Genomic DNA, 19,159 nt, shown 5'->3' with positions numbered 1-19,159 from the left:
ACAGTGTCACTCAACAGCTCTCCACAAACCCTTATGGTGACAAGCCGTTTATAGAGCACACTGAGTTTGTAGAGAATAAGAATTACCAGAGTATCCTTCAAAAGGGACATGTCAGACAGCATGTGAAGAAGGAAAAGCACTCCTAACTGGAGTTAAATCTGCATTGATCCCATGGTGACTGGCTGCACTGCACTGTAGCTGAGCAGCTCCTCTTTCTGCTGCAGCCTGCTGCAAATCAGCTCTGCTAAGCCCAAAGGAGGCTCTGGCAATAGACTCTAGACCTGAAACACTTGCAAATGTAGAAAAGATGAGATCCTGTTGACAGTTCTCTTATTATCATCACCCACAGACCAGACAAAGCGGGAACTCCCACTGCTCTTTATGGGAACAGACATCACCACAGGCCAGGAGGAAGATGCTGCCACAGTTCAGTGGTGGGAGGAGCTGGTCACTGCTTTGCAGCCTTATTCCTTCACTATTACCACTCTGAATACACTTCAAGAACAGTGAAACTGAAGATCAGATCCCTAGCTGCAGTCAATTCAAACATCTTTGCTCAGAAAGTTAGTAAAAAGCCACTTTCTTCTAGTGGATTAAACAGTTCTTCACTTATGACAGAAGAGTTGCAAGAGTAGTAGAAAAAAAAAGACTGCAAAGTGTAACTATTATTCTGTTAGGACCAAAAAAAAATCAGCAAGAGACAGTGGGACATTAAAATAGGCCTTCTGAAGGCTTGTTTGATGAAGCAGAGAAGAATATTGATCCACATTAAGAAATGTCCTTGTTAAAATCAGGAAAAAGGCAGGTTGCAAAATGACATTTTAACAAGGCTTTTTTTAAGACAGCAGCAGATTGCAATACAAATTAACTGGGATAATTTAAACAAATAGCTGATGGTCAGGGAGGCACTATACCCAATGAACATTCTTTCAAGCTACCATGGCTGAAATTAGTAATTGTACACAAAATATCTGGCCCAGAAAAGGGTGGGGAGGATTCATGTGTGAGAATTGACTGGGTAGGTCATGGGACACCCAAAACATTGTTTCTCAGTGCTGCTTGATATGTAAAAGAAATAGCTGATATCATCTTCACTTCCTTCCATGGAACACAAAGAATTCCAGGGGGCTTTTGCTAGGAGGGGAAGTGTCCATCCCACTGGAGCCTCACCTCATGCAAAGGAGGATCTTCATCACCCCGAGGCCAAAAGTTCTGCTCCTCACAGGCAGTTTTCTGGCACCTCCCACAGCACTCCCCTTCTGGCACAATATACTTGTAGCCCTGGAGGAGGAAAGAAAAGAAAATAAAAGGACTGACTGATCCAGGAAGGGGAGGCATACGAGAACATCCATCTCAGGGTTTTCTTTTAGGATAAATGTTTAACATTAGCAAAGTTTTATGCAAAGGAGAGTTTGAAAAAGGACAGATATAATTATGAGGGTTTTTTTAATAATTAAAAAAAATATTTTTATATCTATACTAGTATTTTACAAAGGCAAATTAAAGGTAAAAATTGCTCTTGTGGCATCTTAGAGGTTAATCAGCACTCACAACTGCCCTTCCAGTTCCAGAGAATTCAAGGGTAGGATTCAGTCTGAGCACATTCAGACACCTGACTGCCCTGTGTTTAAGCAGAGGGAGGATGCAGGTTGCTCGGACATGTAATCCAGCGACTGGGTTTTAACTGATCATTTCATCTTTTCATAGAATCATTTAGGTAAAAAAAAAACATTAAGACCATCAAGTTGAACCATTAACCCAGCACTGCCAAGTCCAACACAGTTTAAGCCAACAGTTTACCAGCAACAGGCACTTAAAAAAACTTCTACAAATTAAGATAACAAAATTAAACTACTATGCAACACTAGAGATTATGTATCTTATCAAAGTTTAACACTCAATTATGGAAAACGAAATAAGCGGCATGAAAATGGAACAGTACGCCCTCTGTTACTAAAGAAAAATCTTATAAATCCAGCAAAACAGGTCAAAAAAAACCCCCAAAATCCCAAGCCACAGAAACAACAGGAATCCCAATTCTCACTTTTAATACATATTAATCTCCTGAAGCAAGCGGCCAAATACTGAAACAGTGAAATATATAAGTGCAAGAAAGCAAAAAGCTTTAATCTAATTAGAAATAAAATATTCTATATGTAATAGCTAGGCAGTCTCCAAGGGGCAAAACATAACTCTGATCTCAGTACAGAGCTGAAGGAAAGATGTTCTGTCACAGATAATATTGTTCACGTGAAAAATGCCAGTAAAAATAAGCATAATTTTATTTTGGTCAAACTGAATTACTGAGGGATTCCCAACTGCTCCATCCCTTCAAGAACTGTCCCTGCTTTGCAATACAAAGCACATTAGCAAACCTTGATAATCAGTGGACTTGGATATGGAAGTTTAGTTCATATAATGTCATAAAATATGATGCCAGACCTTGACCCAGCTCTGTGAGAAAAGTTGTGCTGTTGAGTATTTGGTTTTACATTATTTTTATCTGCTAAATACATGTCTGAAGCATCTGACATGTCAGATACAACTTTTTGTGTGGCAAACTCAAGAGAAGTAAAAATCCAGGAGCTGTTTGTGCCCAGGAAAAAGCAAAACCGAGTTGGAGGACCCAAATATCACTAAGTTAGTGTGAACACAGACATCTAAAGTGCAAAGAGGTCTTACAGAACAGACTCCAGGGGTGATTTGCACCCCTAACATACTGACAAAGATCAGAGAATCACACCAAGGCCTGGGCTGGAAGGGACCTGAGAGATCATCCCATTCCCACCCCCTGCCACAGGCAGGGACACCTTCCACCAGAGCAGGGTGCTCAGAGCAGCAGGTGCAATTCCTGCAGGGATCATCTGCTTGTTTTCTCAGAACTTTGTAAAGACAAAAGAGGACAGAAGTATCCACAGGACTCTGACACGCGACAAGGCACATCCACATGTGGTTTGCAAGTGGGAAGTCAGTATTTGCTGCTCAGCTCCTCACAGAACTGAGGGGTTGGTTCATTTAAATGAAACATCCACTTTTATCCATAGCATTTCTTAACACTCTAAAGCTACAGATACGATTTGAGTTGAGTTTTGCCATGCTAAGGACAACAGTAGCACATTCCATTCATCAGCATGAAGAAGCTGATACATGTTGTGGGCTTTTTAGGGCTTTTTTTCCTCTTCTTGTGTAGCCAGATTAAAAAAAAACCTCCAAGCTGTTTTCACAGAAGTCATATGACACTGTCAAGAAAGATACTGCACAATTTTAACACCTGGCAATGAAATTAATAACCAGGAGCAGCAAGGAGTCTAAATATCATCCTAGTAATGATGCATGATTAAAGTATGTATTTGACATCAATACAACTTTCAATGCCATCTAATCTGAACTGAAAAATAAGTTTAAGGTCAATTCAAACCGGATGACAGCACTGCTGATGTCCTTGATATGTATATCCACTGAATCAGGAATAAGCAAAGGAAAAAAATCTGAGCTATCCAAGTAATCCAACAGTTAGAGTTTTGGTTGTCCAACCTTGATAACCGTTAAAGGAGGAAAAGAAAGGACAAAGTCACAAAAAGAACTGGCATCATTTCCACCAAGTCTTGTCAAGTGTTTTTAACCAGATTTTTTTGATGATGCAATGTCAAGGAACTGTAGCTCTGCATTAATGAGATTTTATTGGAATAACAAATTATTGATAAATTATTGCTGTGAGCTGAAACACAGCCAGATACTTTAGATCTAATATTTCATAAAAATTGCCATAATAGGGACAAGTCTTTTCTACACAGGGAAACTGAGGATTCTCTTGCAAAAGTTAAAAACTCCCACATCTACTCACATGCTTTTTACTGCATTTGGCATACTCAAACTTTCTCAGCAAACTCTGCACTTGCTTTGTTGGTTTTTTCCTAATGGATTGGGGTTTTTTCATTGGTTCTAGAGAATGATGCAATATTTAAGATCCAAGAGGATCATTGAGTGCAACTCCCAGCCCTGCACAGACACCCCAACAATCCCACCCTGTGCATCCCTGAGAGCGTTGTCCAAATGCTCCTGGAGCTCTGGCAGCCTTGGGGCCGTGCCCATTCCCTGGGGAGCCTGTTCAGTGCCTGATTACCCTCTGGGGGAAGAGCCTTTTCCTGATATCTGACGTAAGTCACATTCCTCTACCAACTCTTTGTACCAATTTTCTGTCTATTCCTGTTTGACCATCTGAATCAATATAACAAAGTGGCTCACGCTTCCTTTGCAGACTTCCAAAAGTAAACCACGGGGTTTTATAGGATGTAGCAGATGTCTGAGCACAATAAAGGCCCCAGCATGAGGTGTTATTACTGCCACAGTGGGCAGAGATGAGGAACAGACAGAGCTGAAATGGGAACTTCAGAAAGTGAACTTGAGCTAGAACAGACATTGGCAATTGAACTTCAGACATCATGAACATTTATTGAGCAAGTGGTGTAAATGACAGACACTTCAGGATGCAGTTTTTCTTTCATCAAAATGTGACATGAATTTGTCACTGATTTTCTTGGCAGCAGGATGCAATCCTAACCAATAATCCTAAAATAAAGTCAATAATGCTCAGGCTAATTCTCTTAGATTCTGCTCCCAAGACAATCCATTGTTACAAGACTTATTTTTCTATTTTTCTCTGGTTTCTCTCCAAACAAGGAGGCTTAAAAGGGATCATTGCAGGTCCCCACCAGGGCTCTGCTGGTTATTGCACTGGTTTCAGTGTTACTCACCCGAGAGCAGAACGTGTCGCATTCTTTGTCACGACACTCCGTCATCTGAAGTCCTGTAACATCATCCCTCACACCGGTGCAAGAGCATTCCCTGCACCCATCTTCCCAGGTTGTCCCAACAGGATAGACTATGTTGTTGTGCACACACACCTATTAAATGCAATAATTAATACATTGAAGAGCACACTGCTGCTGTCAGGGCAAACTGCCAGCTCCAAAAGGCTGCATTTTAGGGTATGAAACCAACCATAAACTTTCTGGACTATTTTGAACCCCTTAGAAATGCTACTGGTCTTAAAATTTTGGTCATTCTGTTGAGGAAAGGAAAAATAAGTGTGAGAAAAGCTATTGTTTTATACAGAATAAATGGGAGAGTTTTATCTGCAGTCAGTGGAGCTGCCCAGGGACTGACTCAGTTTGCCTGTAAGAACAATGTGACACAATATTTAGGGATAATAAGCAGTGAGTCCTGCAGAGGGAGCCTTGCATGCAAAACTTTTTCCAGCTAAACCATCTGATCTGAAGAGATCCTGCTTGGAGCTTTCATCCTCTTGTATCCTCAAGCCATCACAGCTACCCCAAAAGCAGAGCCATCCCTTATATTGAACTTCCTATTAGTAAATTTTACAGCTTGGTATTAATGAGAGAACATCATTTAATTTTATAGATAGAGCAAGCAAGTCCCAGAGACATAAAATGAATTATGCAAGGTCGTGAACTCCTTAGAAATGGACAATAAAAGGTAGATCTCCTGAGCTGCAAGACAACATAACCCTATATAAAGGTTTAGTGAAAAAGTTAAATTGCCTTGCAACCTCTCCTCTAAGCAACTTTATCTTAAAGGTTAACAAAATATAACAACTTAATAAAAGGTTGGCAAAATAAGAAAAATATGCCCTCGTGAAGCTTGAGCAGAGTCAGGTATTAATTTGGCAAAAACCTAGAAGTGGCAATATAGGTCTTAAAAGATACAACACCTTCTCAGGCAGAGACAAAGGTAATCAATGAACACAAAGAATTTTAGGTCTAAGGTGTACCAAATGTCAATAAATTTAGTATGGGATTGGAAGAATATACAGTAACTGTAGTGGCTCCAAAGTATGTGTCTCTGTTATCTGAAAACAAATTAAAAATTACCTCTGAAATTCCTGAGGTTTGAGACACCTTTAAGTTTGAAATGGCTTTTGTTTATATCATCTCAAAGTTACAAAAAATGGACTGGTTATGTCAGAATACACTACTGTAATTTAAAAAGCAACAGCATGAAGTAATAGAGTGTTTCTTTCAGGTACTTGCAAACCAAAAACGCCCTGGCATCATTTTCCAGCATCTCATTGGGGGTTTATTATTCTTTTATCAAAATGTAAAATAAATTTGTCACTGATTTTCTGGCAGCAGGATGCGATCCTAAAACAATAACCCTAAAATAAAGTCAATAATGCTCAGACGAATGCTCTTAGATTCTGTTCCCAAGATAATTCATTGCTACAACACTTATTTTTCTGCTTTTCTCTGTTTCTCTCTAAACAAGCAGGTTGCCTGCTTTCTCTGGTGCTGCCACTCCATGTGGAAAAAGACACTCTCATCCATGGAAAAGACATTTCACTTCCCTTACCCGGTCTGGAACGCAGGTGGTGGACACACAGCCACAGTCATTGGTGAGAGACTGGGAGAGATACCCCAGAGGGCAGCTCACTGTGGAGTTCCTACAGCTGCAGGTACACTCATATTTATCACAGCACTCAGTCTTGACAACGGTCAGCGTCCGATGCGACGGGCAGGAGAGCCTTGGGACAGAGCTGCACATTTCCCTGTTGCAGGCTGGCAGGAGAAGGTGGGCACCGTGTCAGGCTCACGGATTTTCAGAGAGCTGCCAGTGAACAGGACAGTTCTCTGGCAGCAAGGCATTAATCACTACCTCAAACTGTTATAAATCTCCTTAAAGCCTGAAGAGTAATGCAGATATAAAAGGCTCGGGTTCAGGAACTCAGCAAAGTTCCTGCCTTGCCAAAAAAATTCTTGTCTCATACACAAACAAGAAGATTTATAAAATAAGCACCAGGGTCAGAGAACACATGTCCAAGAGTAAAGTGTTTCTCTTGTCCTTAATTTGAAAGTGTACTCAAAGTGCCAACAATACACTTATGCCAAGTCTGGGAAATCATTACATGTCCATTGGTGCCAAAATTAAACCTTTCAGAAGGGGAAAAATAATGCCTAAAGGAAGTTGTCAGTGCTGCTCAAATGCAGCGTTCCAGTGTCACTCCCTGCTAGGAAAAATGATCTTACCACATGTGTAATTTGGTCTGCATTCTCCGGGGTTGGTCAGGGCAAGCTGCAGACCAAACTCGCAGACAGGGGCAGGAGGCAAATCACAGGAAACCAGGTCACACACTGAGAACAGAAAATCAGAGAGTGGGTAAAACCACGCCTAGTTAGTCCTCAAGAAAAGACACACACACACATGCACATCCCCATTAAACTCACACTCAATTGCTGTTTTAAAATATGAAGTACATTAGAGTTCAACAGGTCAGAGTTTGTTTTCAAAATAGCTTAGAGAAAAGTTCAAGCTCGGGTTATGGGGATTAAGGTTCTAATGTTATATTTAATGGGCAAATATAGACCATGCAAAAATAAATGCTTGAGGAAAAAAAACCATTCTAATGTCATCTAGACAAAAACAAATTGCTCCATTCCCTTCCTTATCTATTACAGAAAGAGGGACGAAGTTTTAAGTGAATGAAGACTCATATCCTTAAGAGCTGCTTGTTTTCCACACAGATGATTGTACAATCACTCAGTGATATCAAAAATGCAGCACTGAATTAAATATTTTTTTTTAAAAGGGACTGTATACCTTAGAAATATCTGGTAAAAGTACAGACCAAGAAGATTCCAAGAATTTATGAGAACCTACCACACTCATACTCAGGGCAGCACTGGCCAGGGCCCCTGCGCAGACGAGCGACTTCACATGGACCACACTGGACAGCTAGAGAAAACATCCATAAAAAAAGTTTGGATAAGAACTAGGAAACCAGGAACCAAAACATCAATTCAAGTGCAATCACAGAGCTAAATGAATTTACGTTGGACAGTTGGGCAGGGTCGGACCGTGCAGTTTATCTTCTTGTTATCGAGACACGTGCAGATCTTGCAGGGCTCACTGTCAGGAATCCATGTTTCCATGTGCTGCATGGAAAAAACCCCAACAGAGTGTGAGAAAGAAATCCAATGTTCTGGTCACTGGTATGTTGGGATGGAAGGATGGGAGGGGGTGAGGGTGAGTAACATTAAGCTGGAAAATCAGAAGATTTATGAAGATTCATCTATGAAGGGTTGGTTACTCTGCTACCAGTAAGAAACTAAGGAGACACATAATTCTGAAATGACTGTAGTGTGCCAATTTAGCAAAAGATGTAAAAAATGTGTGAATGGGATGAGGAATTACTATTGTTTTAAGTGTGAAAAATGCTCAGATATAAATGCAATTGCAGGCTATTGTGAGTAACAGTGGACTGGTGCAACTACATACCATGATTGCGTGTTCAGTAGTAACAAGGGAAACAGCATTATTTTGGGAAATACAGAGAAGTGTCTGCTTTCCCAAATTAGTAGGACTTCAACACACAGAAATACATAGTGCATATTTTTACATTAAGAATATTTGGAGTGTCATCACTTGACTCTCCAGTGGACTGAAGACTGGGAAAGCACTCTAGCAACTCTAAAACTGAAACCATCACTGTGGTGACTACCTGGGGGTAATGAGCACATTCAGAAACCACCAGTAAAGAGAATAATTTTTCAATAACTGCTCCTTCCCACGAGAGAGGAAATCATTGATATTAAAGCTGCAGTTGCCCACACAAAGCTATGCACCTTTAACACCCATGTGAATAGGGAGGTAAGAGTAGAAAGATGCATTGTCAGACATTTTAAGTTGCACAACGAATCCAGTTCTGGGGGAGAATGTGTAGAGTAGGTCAGGATGCTGTCATCTGGAAAACTCTGGAGCATGGTTTAAAACTAACAGTCTGCTGAGCCCTTTAGAGATAAGAAGAAAAAAAAATGACAAATCTAAGCATACTGCACCTAAACTCAGGGATAGTTACACGTTTTAAGCCAGTCTGTGTGAGTGTCGGGACTGAGAATCCCATAAGCCCAAACACAATCTAGGGTAGAAAAGAACAGAGGAACAAACACCAGAGGAAAAGAAGGAAGTTAAGGAAATCCTGACCCAAGTGCCTGGTGTATTGCTCACAAAGCTAAGTCTGGAGTGATGGAGAAGCAAAATGGCTGTGTGAGTTGATCCTCCCCTGTCCTCCACCTCCCCAAAAATCTCATTAAGAATCCAAAGCCCACAAAATACTCCAATTAAAGTCCTTTCTCCTTCAAATCCTGTAACAAAAATGGGGATTGAAGAGGATTGGCTGATGAAGGTGCAAACTCCAAGAGTTGAGTAGCTGGGGGTGAAGAGGAACCACCTCTGTTACTTGGAACAGGGGACACAGGGAAGAGTTTGGAAGAGGGGACACACTCACTGCATGATGCTGGAATCAACAGTGCCTTTCACTGCAGTCTGGTACCCAGCACCCATAGCTTTTCCCAGTCCCATACTGCCACAGAGAGGGCTGCCTTAACTGAGCAAAGTGGATTTCCAGTAAAACTAAAAGGATGAATTTCATCGAAGGAATAATTGTCCTCAAAAAAAAATTATATATATATATATATACACATATATATATAGACAAATACCACTTGACATAAGGTTGACTTGGTCTGATTGTTCCCCACCAACCACTGGAAATATTTTATACATGAGTTGGAAAGGACCCAGAAGGATCATCCAGTCCAGTTCCTGGCCCTGCACAGACACCCCAACAATCCCACCCTGTGCATCCCTGAGAGCATTGTCCAAATGCTCCTGGAGCTCTGGCAGCCTTGGGGCCGTGCCCATTCCCTGGGGAGCCTGTTCAGTGCCCCAGCACCCTCTGGGGGAAGAACCTTTTCCTGATATCCAACCTAACCCTCCCCTGACACAGCTCCAGCTCTTCCCTCGGGTCCTTTCCCTGGTCACACAGGGAGAAGAGTTTGATGCCTGTCCCTCCACGGCCCCTCATGAGGATTTCAGTGAGCTTTGCAAAGACAATACAACACAAGTAAAGGATGCAGATTTATGATTAAATTGTCATTGCTCATAAAAGTCTGCTGAATGGAGATGTTTATCTTGGTAAATATTCACTTATGCCATCATTCCTCCTCTCTTTCCTCTAGACCTCCCTCCACATGGAATTGTCATGCCTTGCCAGGTCTGTACAGTCCCAGCTGTGATCTTTATATCCAGTCCCAGCCAATTTCACACTAGGGGAGCTAAATGGGGCTAGCAGCCAGCAGAGTAGGAGGAACTGAGCTAGAAAATAAAGTATCCAAAGGGAAAACAGATTTACTTGCAAAGGTGTGAACTCCAACCAGTGCCAGAGGTTCCTGTGCATGTAGTTACCTGATGGTGTGTGCCATCCTCACTGACACACTGAGTGCAGACTTCTTCACTAACACAGCTGTCACCAAAAACCACCTTTCCCTCTGGGCAGAAGCAGCCTTCTGTGGGATAATCCTTGCAGACACTGACTTTGGTATTATTCTCGCAGCTCTTCACGCAGGCTGTGCGGCAGTGGTCGTATGTCAGATATGGGGCACATTTCATTGCTGAGCAAGACAGAGAAGAAAACATCACCTTTTTCTAAAGAGATCTAAAGAAATGCAGATCAATCTTTCCACTCAAGCTTTCTTTAGAATTCTTTCAATTTTAGAAAGCCATCATCCAATGGATGGATCTGGTCCCTTGCAGCACAAATCTTGTTTCCAACACTGGGCTACAGACACAAGAATTTAGAACCTTATGTCTATGGTAACAGTGCATGGTTAAGAGATAGCCCAGACTAAAGCATTAAAGAAATATTTTTTTTTTTTTTTTTTTTTAAACTTGATAGGTTGCAGTGTTCCCATACAACTAAAGAAAGCTAACAAACAGAACATTTTGGTGCTTCAAAACTGAACCTTCTGGATTTCTGCATCTTTTTAACTGAATTGCCTTATTAACAGAATTAACTGAATCAAGGCAAATTGCATAGCCCTGTAAGCCAACAGAAATTTTTTACTGATGTGTTCACAAACCCTAGGATATTTTCTCTAAAAGCAAACACAAAATTAGGGCTACAGCTATTCAAAAAAACTAGGGACACAGCTTCCATACTGTGCGTTCCCTTAACTCTATTTTTCTCTACAGCTTCAATCAGAAAAAGTGTTTCTTATTTCCCAGTCTGTGACTGCTGTGAGGTTTATAAAACTTTCTTTCAGTCCCCTGACAAAAAACATTGAAAGAAAACCTGAGCTCCCAAACAAACAAGAAAACATTCATCAGCTGAACTGTCTGCACACACCCTTCTAGCAGCCAACAGAGACAGAAAGGAAATGTCTTTAATATTAACCCTTTCCATGTTAAAGCCAATTATTTCATAGAACCATAAAATGGCTTGGCCTGGAAGGGACCTTAAAGAGCATCTCGTTCTACCTCCCTGCCATGGGCAGGGACACCTTCCACTATCCCAGGTTGCTCCGAGCCCCATCCAACCTGGCCCTGAACACTGCCAGGGATGGGGCAGCCACAGCTTCTCTGGGCAACCTGTGCCAGGGCCTCAGCACCCTCACAGGAAACAGTTTCTTCCTCATATCCCATCTAAACCTGCTCTCTGTCAATGTGAAGCCATTCCCCCTTGTCCTGTCACTCCAGGCCCTTGTCAAGAGTCTCTCTCCATCTTTCCAGTAGCCTCTTCAGGCACTGGAAGGCCACAATGAGGTCACCCCAAAGCCTTCTCTTTTCCAGGCTGAATATATCTGAATTACAGAAAGTATATCCACCCCCCCAGGAAGAGCAATCAGGAAGGATTTGACTGCTTGGAATGTCCCAATAGGGCATGACAAAACCCCAAATAAAAATCTACAGAAATGACAGGGATTCAGTGGATTGGGAGGAGGGAAGCAGGTAACCCAGAACTGTGCCACTGCTATTAAACATGTGAGGGTAGAGTGATTTAAGCCATGCTGTCTATTTAGTCATTAATGTAACTTGGATAAATCAAATGTTGACAATTTAAATTTTTGGCAATTGCACACAGGCACCTGCTGGAAGAAAGATGATGGTGTTATTGTTAGGACACTTAAGACTTTTATGCAATTAGTGTTAAAATGAGCAACTCTTTGCCTATTCTTTCACAGGCTGTGTAATCAGATAGGAATCTGAAAACTGCATAGAGTTATTAAGGTAATATGCTGACATCCAGCTTTGGACATTACAATTTGCAAAGTCTGACTGAGGCACTGACTTTGGAAAATGGCTGGCAATGTTCTCCCTCTGCTTTTCAGGACTATACTCCAAACAGACTGTGTTCAATAACCTATGATCCTGGAAAGATTTTCCAAACATCAACTGGAGGGTCAGGCCAAATTCACATTGACATTCTTAACTTCCTACCCATCATTCCTTCAGTCTGAGTTTAAAACACGAAAAAAAGCCTTTGTTTTACACATTTTTTTTTGGTATCATGCCTTTAGGATGCTGGTTCTCCAGTTCTGAAATGAAAAGTATCCAGAGAAAGAAAGCAAAGCAACAAGAAACAACTCAACTACAGAGGCAGGATGTGAGAAAACCAACTGGGACATCAAGACACTCTGTGAGGAGGTAGCTGGGAAAGAAAATGCCTACCCACACCCACATCTAAGGCACTTGACTAAACCAGAACACTAAGGGAATATCTGAATGGCTGCAACCATCACTGCAGAAAGGCTAACAGGAGAAGGTGTAGAATAAGCCACCTCAAGAGTTACTTATTTGTACTTAATGATACCTTGCATTTTTGGCAGATCTTTAGGTATGCCTCCTAATAGGGCTTTCAGGAGAAACAGGAACAAAAATAAAGGAAGAAAAAAAACAGGAAGACAAAGTAAAACAACTTGTCTATGAGAATTTAGGAAAGAAGGTATACAAAGTAACAGCAGTCTGAGTTTGGAACTAGCATGGGTGTCTTGCTTGCCTTGGTTGGGTTCTGGTAATGTGCCAGACACATCCTGCTACACTGCTTCCCCACAGCACAAACTTTTCACCTCGAAAACACAAGCAAAACCCAGGCAGAAGGAGAACCAGATTTGCAAAGCAAATTACAGCTGGTTCAGTCAGCCTAGCCAGTATGTCCTGGCAAGAAATGACACCACAGAGAGAGGCCATTTCCCCGTTTTTCCCTGTAGTAGAAACTTAAAATCACACTGGCTCTTCTACCACATTCTCAAAGTTTCAGCTTTGATGGAAATGGGAGGAATTTGTGAAACTGTTACAAAGAAAAGTCTAATTTTGTGCCAGGTATGACAGTGATGGGCTGGGAAGCAGTTCCACTAGTCCAAAGTATGAGTTTCTCTGTCCACCTGAGATCCTCCAAAGTCTGTATCAAAGCAATGATATCTGATACTAAAACAGCCTGGCAGACTCTCAGCCCAAACCTGGTGCCACAAAGGCTCAGTGGTTGCAGAGTCAGGTACTGTCACACAGCTGTGGGTACCTGTTCAGAGAACCTTTATTTCCCTCTAGCCTGGAATTTTACCAGTTAGCAGTTTACCAAGAAAGACTTCATTCATAATATTCAACTTAGTGGATGACCAACCAGTTATGAGATCTGCAACACCACTTGTACAATAAACTTGATCTGGAACTTCTGCAGCATTCAGAAAATTAATATTACACTGATGAGATGTCCCAAAGCGGGACAATTTCTGTATCAGTTTTAGCACAGAGTAAAACTCTTACGGCAAAGCTCGGGTGCTCTCCAGTCTACGCAGACGCCGTACTCCCTGCAGATGTGAGCGTAGGAAGTGATCATCTCACAGGCTTCCTCCTCGTAGCAGCTGCTCTCCATGCAGCCCTCGTAGAACATGTTGGGGGAGATGATCCTGTGGCACTCCTCAAAGAGCTGTGAGAGCAGGAGGTGGCAGCGGCTGGGCGCGCTCTCGGAGCACCTGTCCTCCCTCCGGCTCTCACAGACCTTCCCTGGCTCTGTCACTGTCCAGTCCTGGATGAACACACTGCTGTCAGCAGTGACAGAGCCATTGCGCAGTGTGAAGTCATTGACGTGGTTCTGGTCACACAGCCCTGGCAGGGTGAGTAAAAGGAAAAGAAAAACCTCTGAAGAATCAGCAGTAAAATAAACCTAGAGAAAAACAGGGATGGGACAGATGACAGTGGTTGCGGCGGCTCAAGGAATTCATGATATTCCTTATAGCTGTTGTCAATAGAGGCATAAATACCCTGGGTCTTGTCTCCCCTTTCCTCACTAAAGGAGGTACAGGTTATGTCACAGAGGTACAATCTCTGTATAGATTACACCACTGAGGATACCGTAGAATTAACTCACCCAGGTAGAAGTTCCCCTCTCAAAATTTTCACCTTCACTGCAAGCATATTTCTCACATAAATGTATTTGTAAGAATCTATAATTAAACCCACATCAAAAAAAAAAAAAAAAAAAAAAAAAAGCACAAATCCTTGAAAAGATAACTTGAAGCAAGAAAAATGAGAGAGCTGACTCTCCTGTTCTTTCTAAGGTATTACTAGGCATAAGTGAGCTGTTACATTGGTGATAGGAGTAGGAAAACCCACACAGATTTGAAATATTCCCCCAAAAATGTGGGACCAGTTCACCCAGAGAATTTACAGATGTGAAGATTCTCAAATAGCAATAAAATAAATAGAAGTTCAAGCCCAAGTAGGAAGCTGTTAAAACTATTAACTTTCATACTTACCACAAAGCCCTTTTGTTCCTGAAGAAAAGCTCCTTGAATTAAGTTTAAGAATAAATTCATTGTTTCTTGGAGTAAATGTGAGATTATGTCCAAGAAGAGAGAACTTGATTTCATGCATAATTTCTCCGTAGACAGCGATTTCAAACAAGCTGTTGGAATAGGGGATAAGAACCCCTTCACCATTAACAGACACCTGTTTCAAAAAAAGGTGAGGTCGTCACATCAGTTCTAGCAAGCAGTTACAAATCAACCTAATTTTACAGCTGAAGCACATTTTGACGTGACAAATACCTGAAGATCCCACTGAATCTGGACCTAAGAATCAATTTTTTCAGCTGAAGCTTTCTATTGAGGCTAAAAACATACAGAAATACTTGACTTTCATCCTGTGAATTACATTAAAAACTCTCAACATTTTCCTATATAAGTGCACCCTTTGAGCATCACATTTTTACAGGCTAACAGCCTCATGCTGTGAGGTTCAAATGCTGCCTCAGTGGAAGTCAAGGCTGTCCAGCACCATGCAGAACTTGGTGCAGGTATTTTGGTCCATCCTATTTTGATACACAAGTCAGAAGGGATCATTTTGGCAAGTTAGCCAACTCCTGTATGTCTGTCTGAGCATATGGAGGCTGAAAAATGGGTTGAGTTTGAGTATTCTGTGTCTATAACACAGAGGTACTGCACACTAAGCTGCCCTTTCTTCGAATGCTGAGGTCCAGCTGCACACAAGGTGAGAAGCAACTCCCTAGACCTTCAGCTGGCCAGTCAGGCACAGCTCTGTGAGGAACAGAGCGCTCTCCCATGGACCAAAAAAACCCATAGTGTAAAGGACCTCTGCTAAAAGAGGAGAATCAGAGTGCAGTATGTCCTGTCTGTAATCCTGCCTTTCTGGCAGAAGTGTCAGGGAGACACTGCCAAATCCCTTGATCTTGACACTGGCATACCAGCACAATGGGGAGAACAAGAGGAGAAATATGTCTGGCTCATTATGTGAACACTGATTGTATCACGAAATGTAGAAGAGATGTTCAAAATAGGCTGAAACTGGATCAAGGGAAGAAATTTGTCCCCATAACCTGAATTCTGCAGCACAAGCAGACAAAGCACAGATGAATTCATGGTGTTTCCTTACTGCCATGTCACTGAAGAGCTGCACTGCCACACCACGATGCTTCACTTCAATGGAGTCCATGCAGTTCATCCTGGGTGCTGCTCTGCATGGCCCTTCATGGAGCAGGACTTCAACATCGTGGTGCAAGTCTTGAAACAAGGTGTAGGAGCAGTTGCCAGTCAGCTTAAAGTTCAGCCCATCAAAAGTGACAATATGTTGAGATGAACTTCCTATACAGACACCTGAAAATAAACAACAACAAAAAAAACCCATGCAGGCATTTGTTTTTAAATTTTACTGTTTCTTCACAACTGTTGTGGGCATGGGGAACCAATTAATTGGGAAAGAGAGGAAGGTATGAATTGCAAATGCTGCAGCAAATCATTGACAAGAAACTTTGGTAAAATACTTCATCACATGTGGAGGTTTTTTGAAATATCTTTGTCTGGGAATAATAAGTATTACAAAAGATTTGGATAAGCTTGTAGAAAATCCCTTTGCCTGAAACTTATTCAATTGAATATGATTTAGTAATAGAGTTTATGTAAAAGTAAAACAAGGAATATCCCTTTGCTGTTTGTAGAAAGACTGTAACACACTGTTCAACCTTTGCAATGCATTATCTTCTGTGTTACATTTGATTCCAAATAACACTATTTCACTCTTATCAAACACATCACAAGTTGATACCCAGGGACTTTGTTTTTCAGACTGGAAACAGGAAAACTGCAGAGAAATAATAAGCACAGGATGAACCAATGGCCAGCTGATAGCTCAGTGTTCTGGTCATTGGGTTACAAACACTTCCTTGTCTTCAAAAACTGGAAAGCAAGGAAGATTACGATCCCAGAAGAACCAAAACAAAACCTGATGGCTCTGGCTCATATGTTTTCAAATCTCTTGCTTAAAGGATAATAAGGACAATAAAAGCAATGCCAGCAAAACATGTAAGGAGGAAAATTACCATCGTTAATAATTCAGTACTTTGCTTGTAGCTGAGAATAATCTGTTTCCTATTCAATGACCTTCAATTTTAATTTCCTAGGAAAAACAGCAACCAGAGAGAGGGAGGAAGGGAGGGCTCCCTTTGGAGCACTGGAGCATCTTCAGATATTTTACTGTATCTGCTCATGAAGTTCATGTATAAATAACAATTAAACGAGTTAGCAATTAAACCATGGTTTGCAATCTTTACTTATTCATGGACATCTAGGAAAAAAAAAATAAGGATGATGGGAATCCTTTTAAACTTCTCATAGGTTTCTGTAGCACAAAATGCACTAATGTGATCCATTTCAAAGTAGTCCAAGAGCACACAACAGCCATGAATCACATTGCAAATCCTGCTGCTGTAAAATCTGTAACTAGTTCGGCAAGCAAGCACCTTTGCAGTGTAACTCCTGAACCATCCTCTGAACTCAGATGACCTAAGAACACTTTTTCAAGAACTTCCTCTTTGCAGAAGCATTTGTCACATCACCCACACTGTCAAGCCATGGCTGGAAATTGTGTTTTAGGTCTCTAAATTAGTGAATAATGAGTCAATTTAGCAGCATTTTTATGGGTGGCCTAACCAGCCTCCTTCCATAACAAGAGAGATGCTGCCTCACACTGAGCTCCTACTCAGCACCTCCTCTGTTATGCCCATCTCTGTTTTTCTATTGCTGTGAGTTTTGTGTCACACAGCACCAGAATCAACCTTCCCAGCTGCTAAAGATTTTGTTTCAGTTGGCACAGAATCACCCTGGTTGCACTGAGCAATCATTAAAAGGACTTGACCCATGGGGTTTTTTAATCAGCTGGAGGGGGTTGGGGATTTTTTTTCCCTCCTTCTGTAGCATGAAAACTTTTTACTTTTCCCTCACAAGCTGTACCACCTTCGGAACAAAAATATTTGGTATCATGGCTTATTAAATTCATAAAGAGATAAACAGTTCTTAGCTCATCTTAAACAACTCCAATGAACTATAGGGCTTTTCATGACAATCAGCTAATGGTAGGAAAGGTTATTTTCATTTCATCCTTTCAGAAGGTTTTATATGAAGGTTTGTCTTGCATGCCAAAAGTAATGCCCTAATGTTGCTGTGTGTTTAGGATCAAGAAATTTAATAAAGATGCACTTCTTATGGGTAGGTATCACTAAGCCTATCTTTTAAACATTATAAAATACTTATGACTATCCAACTAAAATATTTCTACTTTTTCAAAATGCAAAGGGTCTAGCTCATCAAATATACTTTTAGGATGTGCCAGAACTCGGGGTGTAAAAAATTTTGTATGTCTAAGAATTCAGGGATCAAAAGCCAGCTATGTGCTTTGGTATTTCAAGCAGTGGCTGGAAGAAATTGTTCTTAAATCAGCCAGCTCAGCAGAGGACATTTTAAACTGAGATTATGTGTTGTGAAGAAGAGGTGTGTGTACAGATATATGTATATGGTTCTGATCTACTTTTAAGAAGTAAGCATATCAATTTAGATTTAAACTCACTTATTTTTTAATAAAAGGTTCACCAGCCTCAGGGCTGCATCCCTCTAACCCTGTAAATGTGAGCGGATGCACTTAATTCCTGTTCCTGTTAACCCAGCCGAGGCACCAATCACACAGTGTTCAGCTTTTTGCTCAGACACTCAGTGTGAGGTTATCTGGAGGCTGGGAGACTTTTTTGTTGATGTTTCTGTGCCACACCTGCTTGATTGAGGGCAGGCCAAATCCTCAAGCCCCGAGATGGAGCAAGAATACATTGCCTGCTTACAGCTTGCCGAGATAAATTCCTGGTTTCTTCCATACATCCTCCTTCCCAGCTCACACAGCTTTGGAAATCGAGTGTGACACTCCCTGATAAAACACTGTTGCTCTGTGAATGCAAAAGATAAGCTCAGAGTGGCCCTGAACTTGCAAGCAGCATCAGGCATTCCGGCATCAGTGAGGCTCTCACGCTCCTAATTATTTGTTTAAATCACTGTACAACAATTAAACAGCAATTCCTCCCACCCAGGTCACCTCTGAAGTGTTCAATGGCTGAGAAGCTCCATTCAGCATTGCTTTTGTGATCAAACATCTCAGGCGATGGGGAGGGAGAGGCACACGTGGACAGATACTCACATGGGCACATCCACCGGCAGCCGCAAGTTTCCTCCACCTTAACAGCAGGAAGGTTGCTGTGACACACAGGCTTTGGCATCTTCTCACAGTTGATGTGGTGGCTCTCAAGAACTGTGTAATCTCCTGGGAAGCACGTCACAGTGTGGCACTGGTCTGGTAATGTCCATTTATCACCAGGCTTGGGAGGGAAACACAAATGTGCAGCAATTGAAACCAAAAATGCAAAGTTTGGCTGGTGTCACGGAATTACAGCCAGCAAGTGAAGTGACCCTGACAGCAGTGCTGCTCACATTAGCCTTGGAAAAATAAATAATGCAATCCAGTATATTAAGGGCTT

At 41.5% G+C, this 19,159-nt stretch overlaps 1 protein-coding gene across 1 annotated transcript in view; it reads right to left on the bottom strand.

Moving 5' to 3' along the window:
• VWF (von Willebrand factor) overlaps positions 1-19,159 on the bottom strand; it is a 123,487-nt gene that overhangs the window by 16,985 nt on the left and 87,343 nt on the right. Inside the window, 11 exon segments of the mRNA XM_032105904.1 lie at positions 1,171-1,281; positions 4,755-4,904; positions 6,370-6,575; positions 7,044-7,148; positions 7,675-7,749; positions 7,847-7,949; positions 10,261-10,466; positions 13,615-13,956; positions 14,607-14,799; positions 15,742-15,962; positions 18,823-19,000. Coding sequence (XP_031961795.1) covers positions 1,171-1,281; positions 4,755-4,904; positions 6,370-6,575; positions 7,044-7,148; positions 7,675-7,749; positions 7,847-7,949; positions 10,261-10,466; positions 13,615-13,956; positions 14,607-14,799; positions 15,742-15,962; positions 18,823-19,000 — 1,890 coding nt within the window.

Source organism: Corvus moneduloides, chromosome 4 (genome assembly GCF_009650955.1).
Source record: "Corvus moneduloides isolate bCorMon1 chromosome 4, bCorMon1.pri, whole genome shotgun sequence".
Taxonomy (NCBI): domain Eukaryota; kingdom Metazoa; phylum Chordata; class Aves; order Passeriformes; family Corvidae; genus Corvus; species Corvus moneduloides.
Note: the sequence above shows the minus strand (reverse complement) of the source record. Positions and strands in the feature narration are given on the sequence as shown.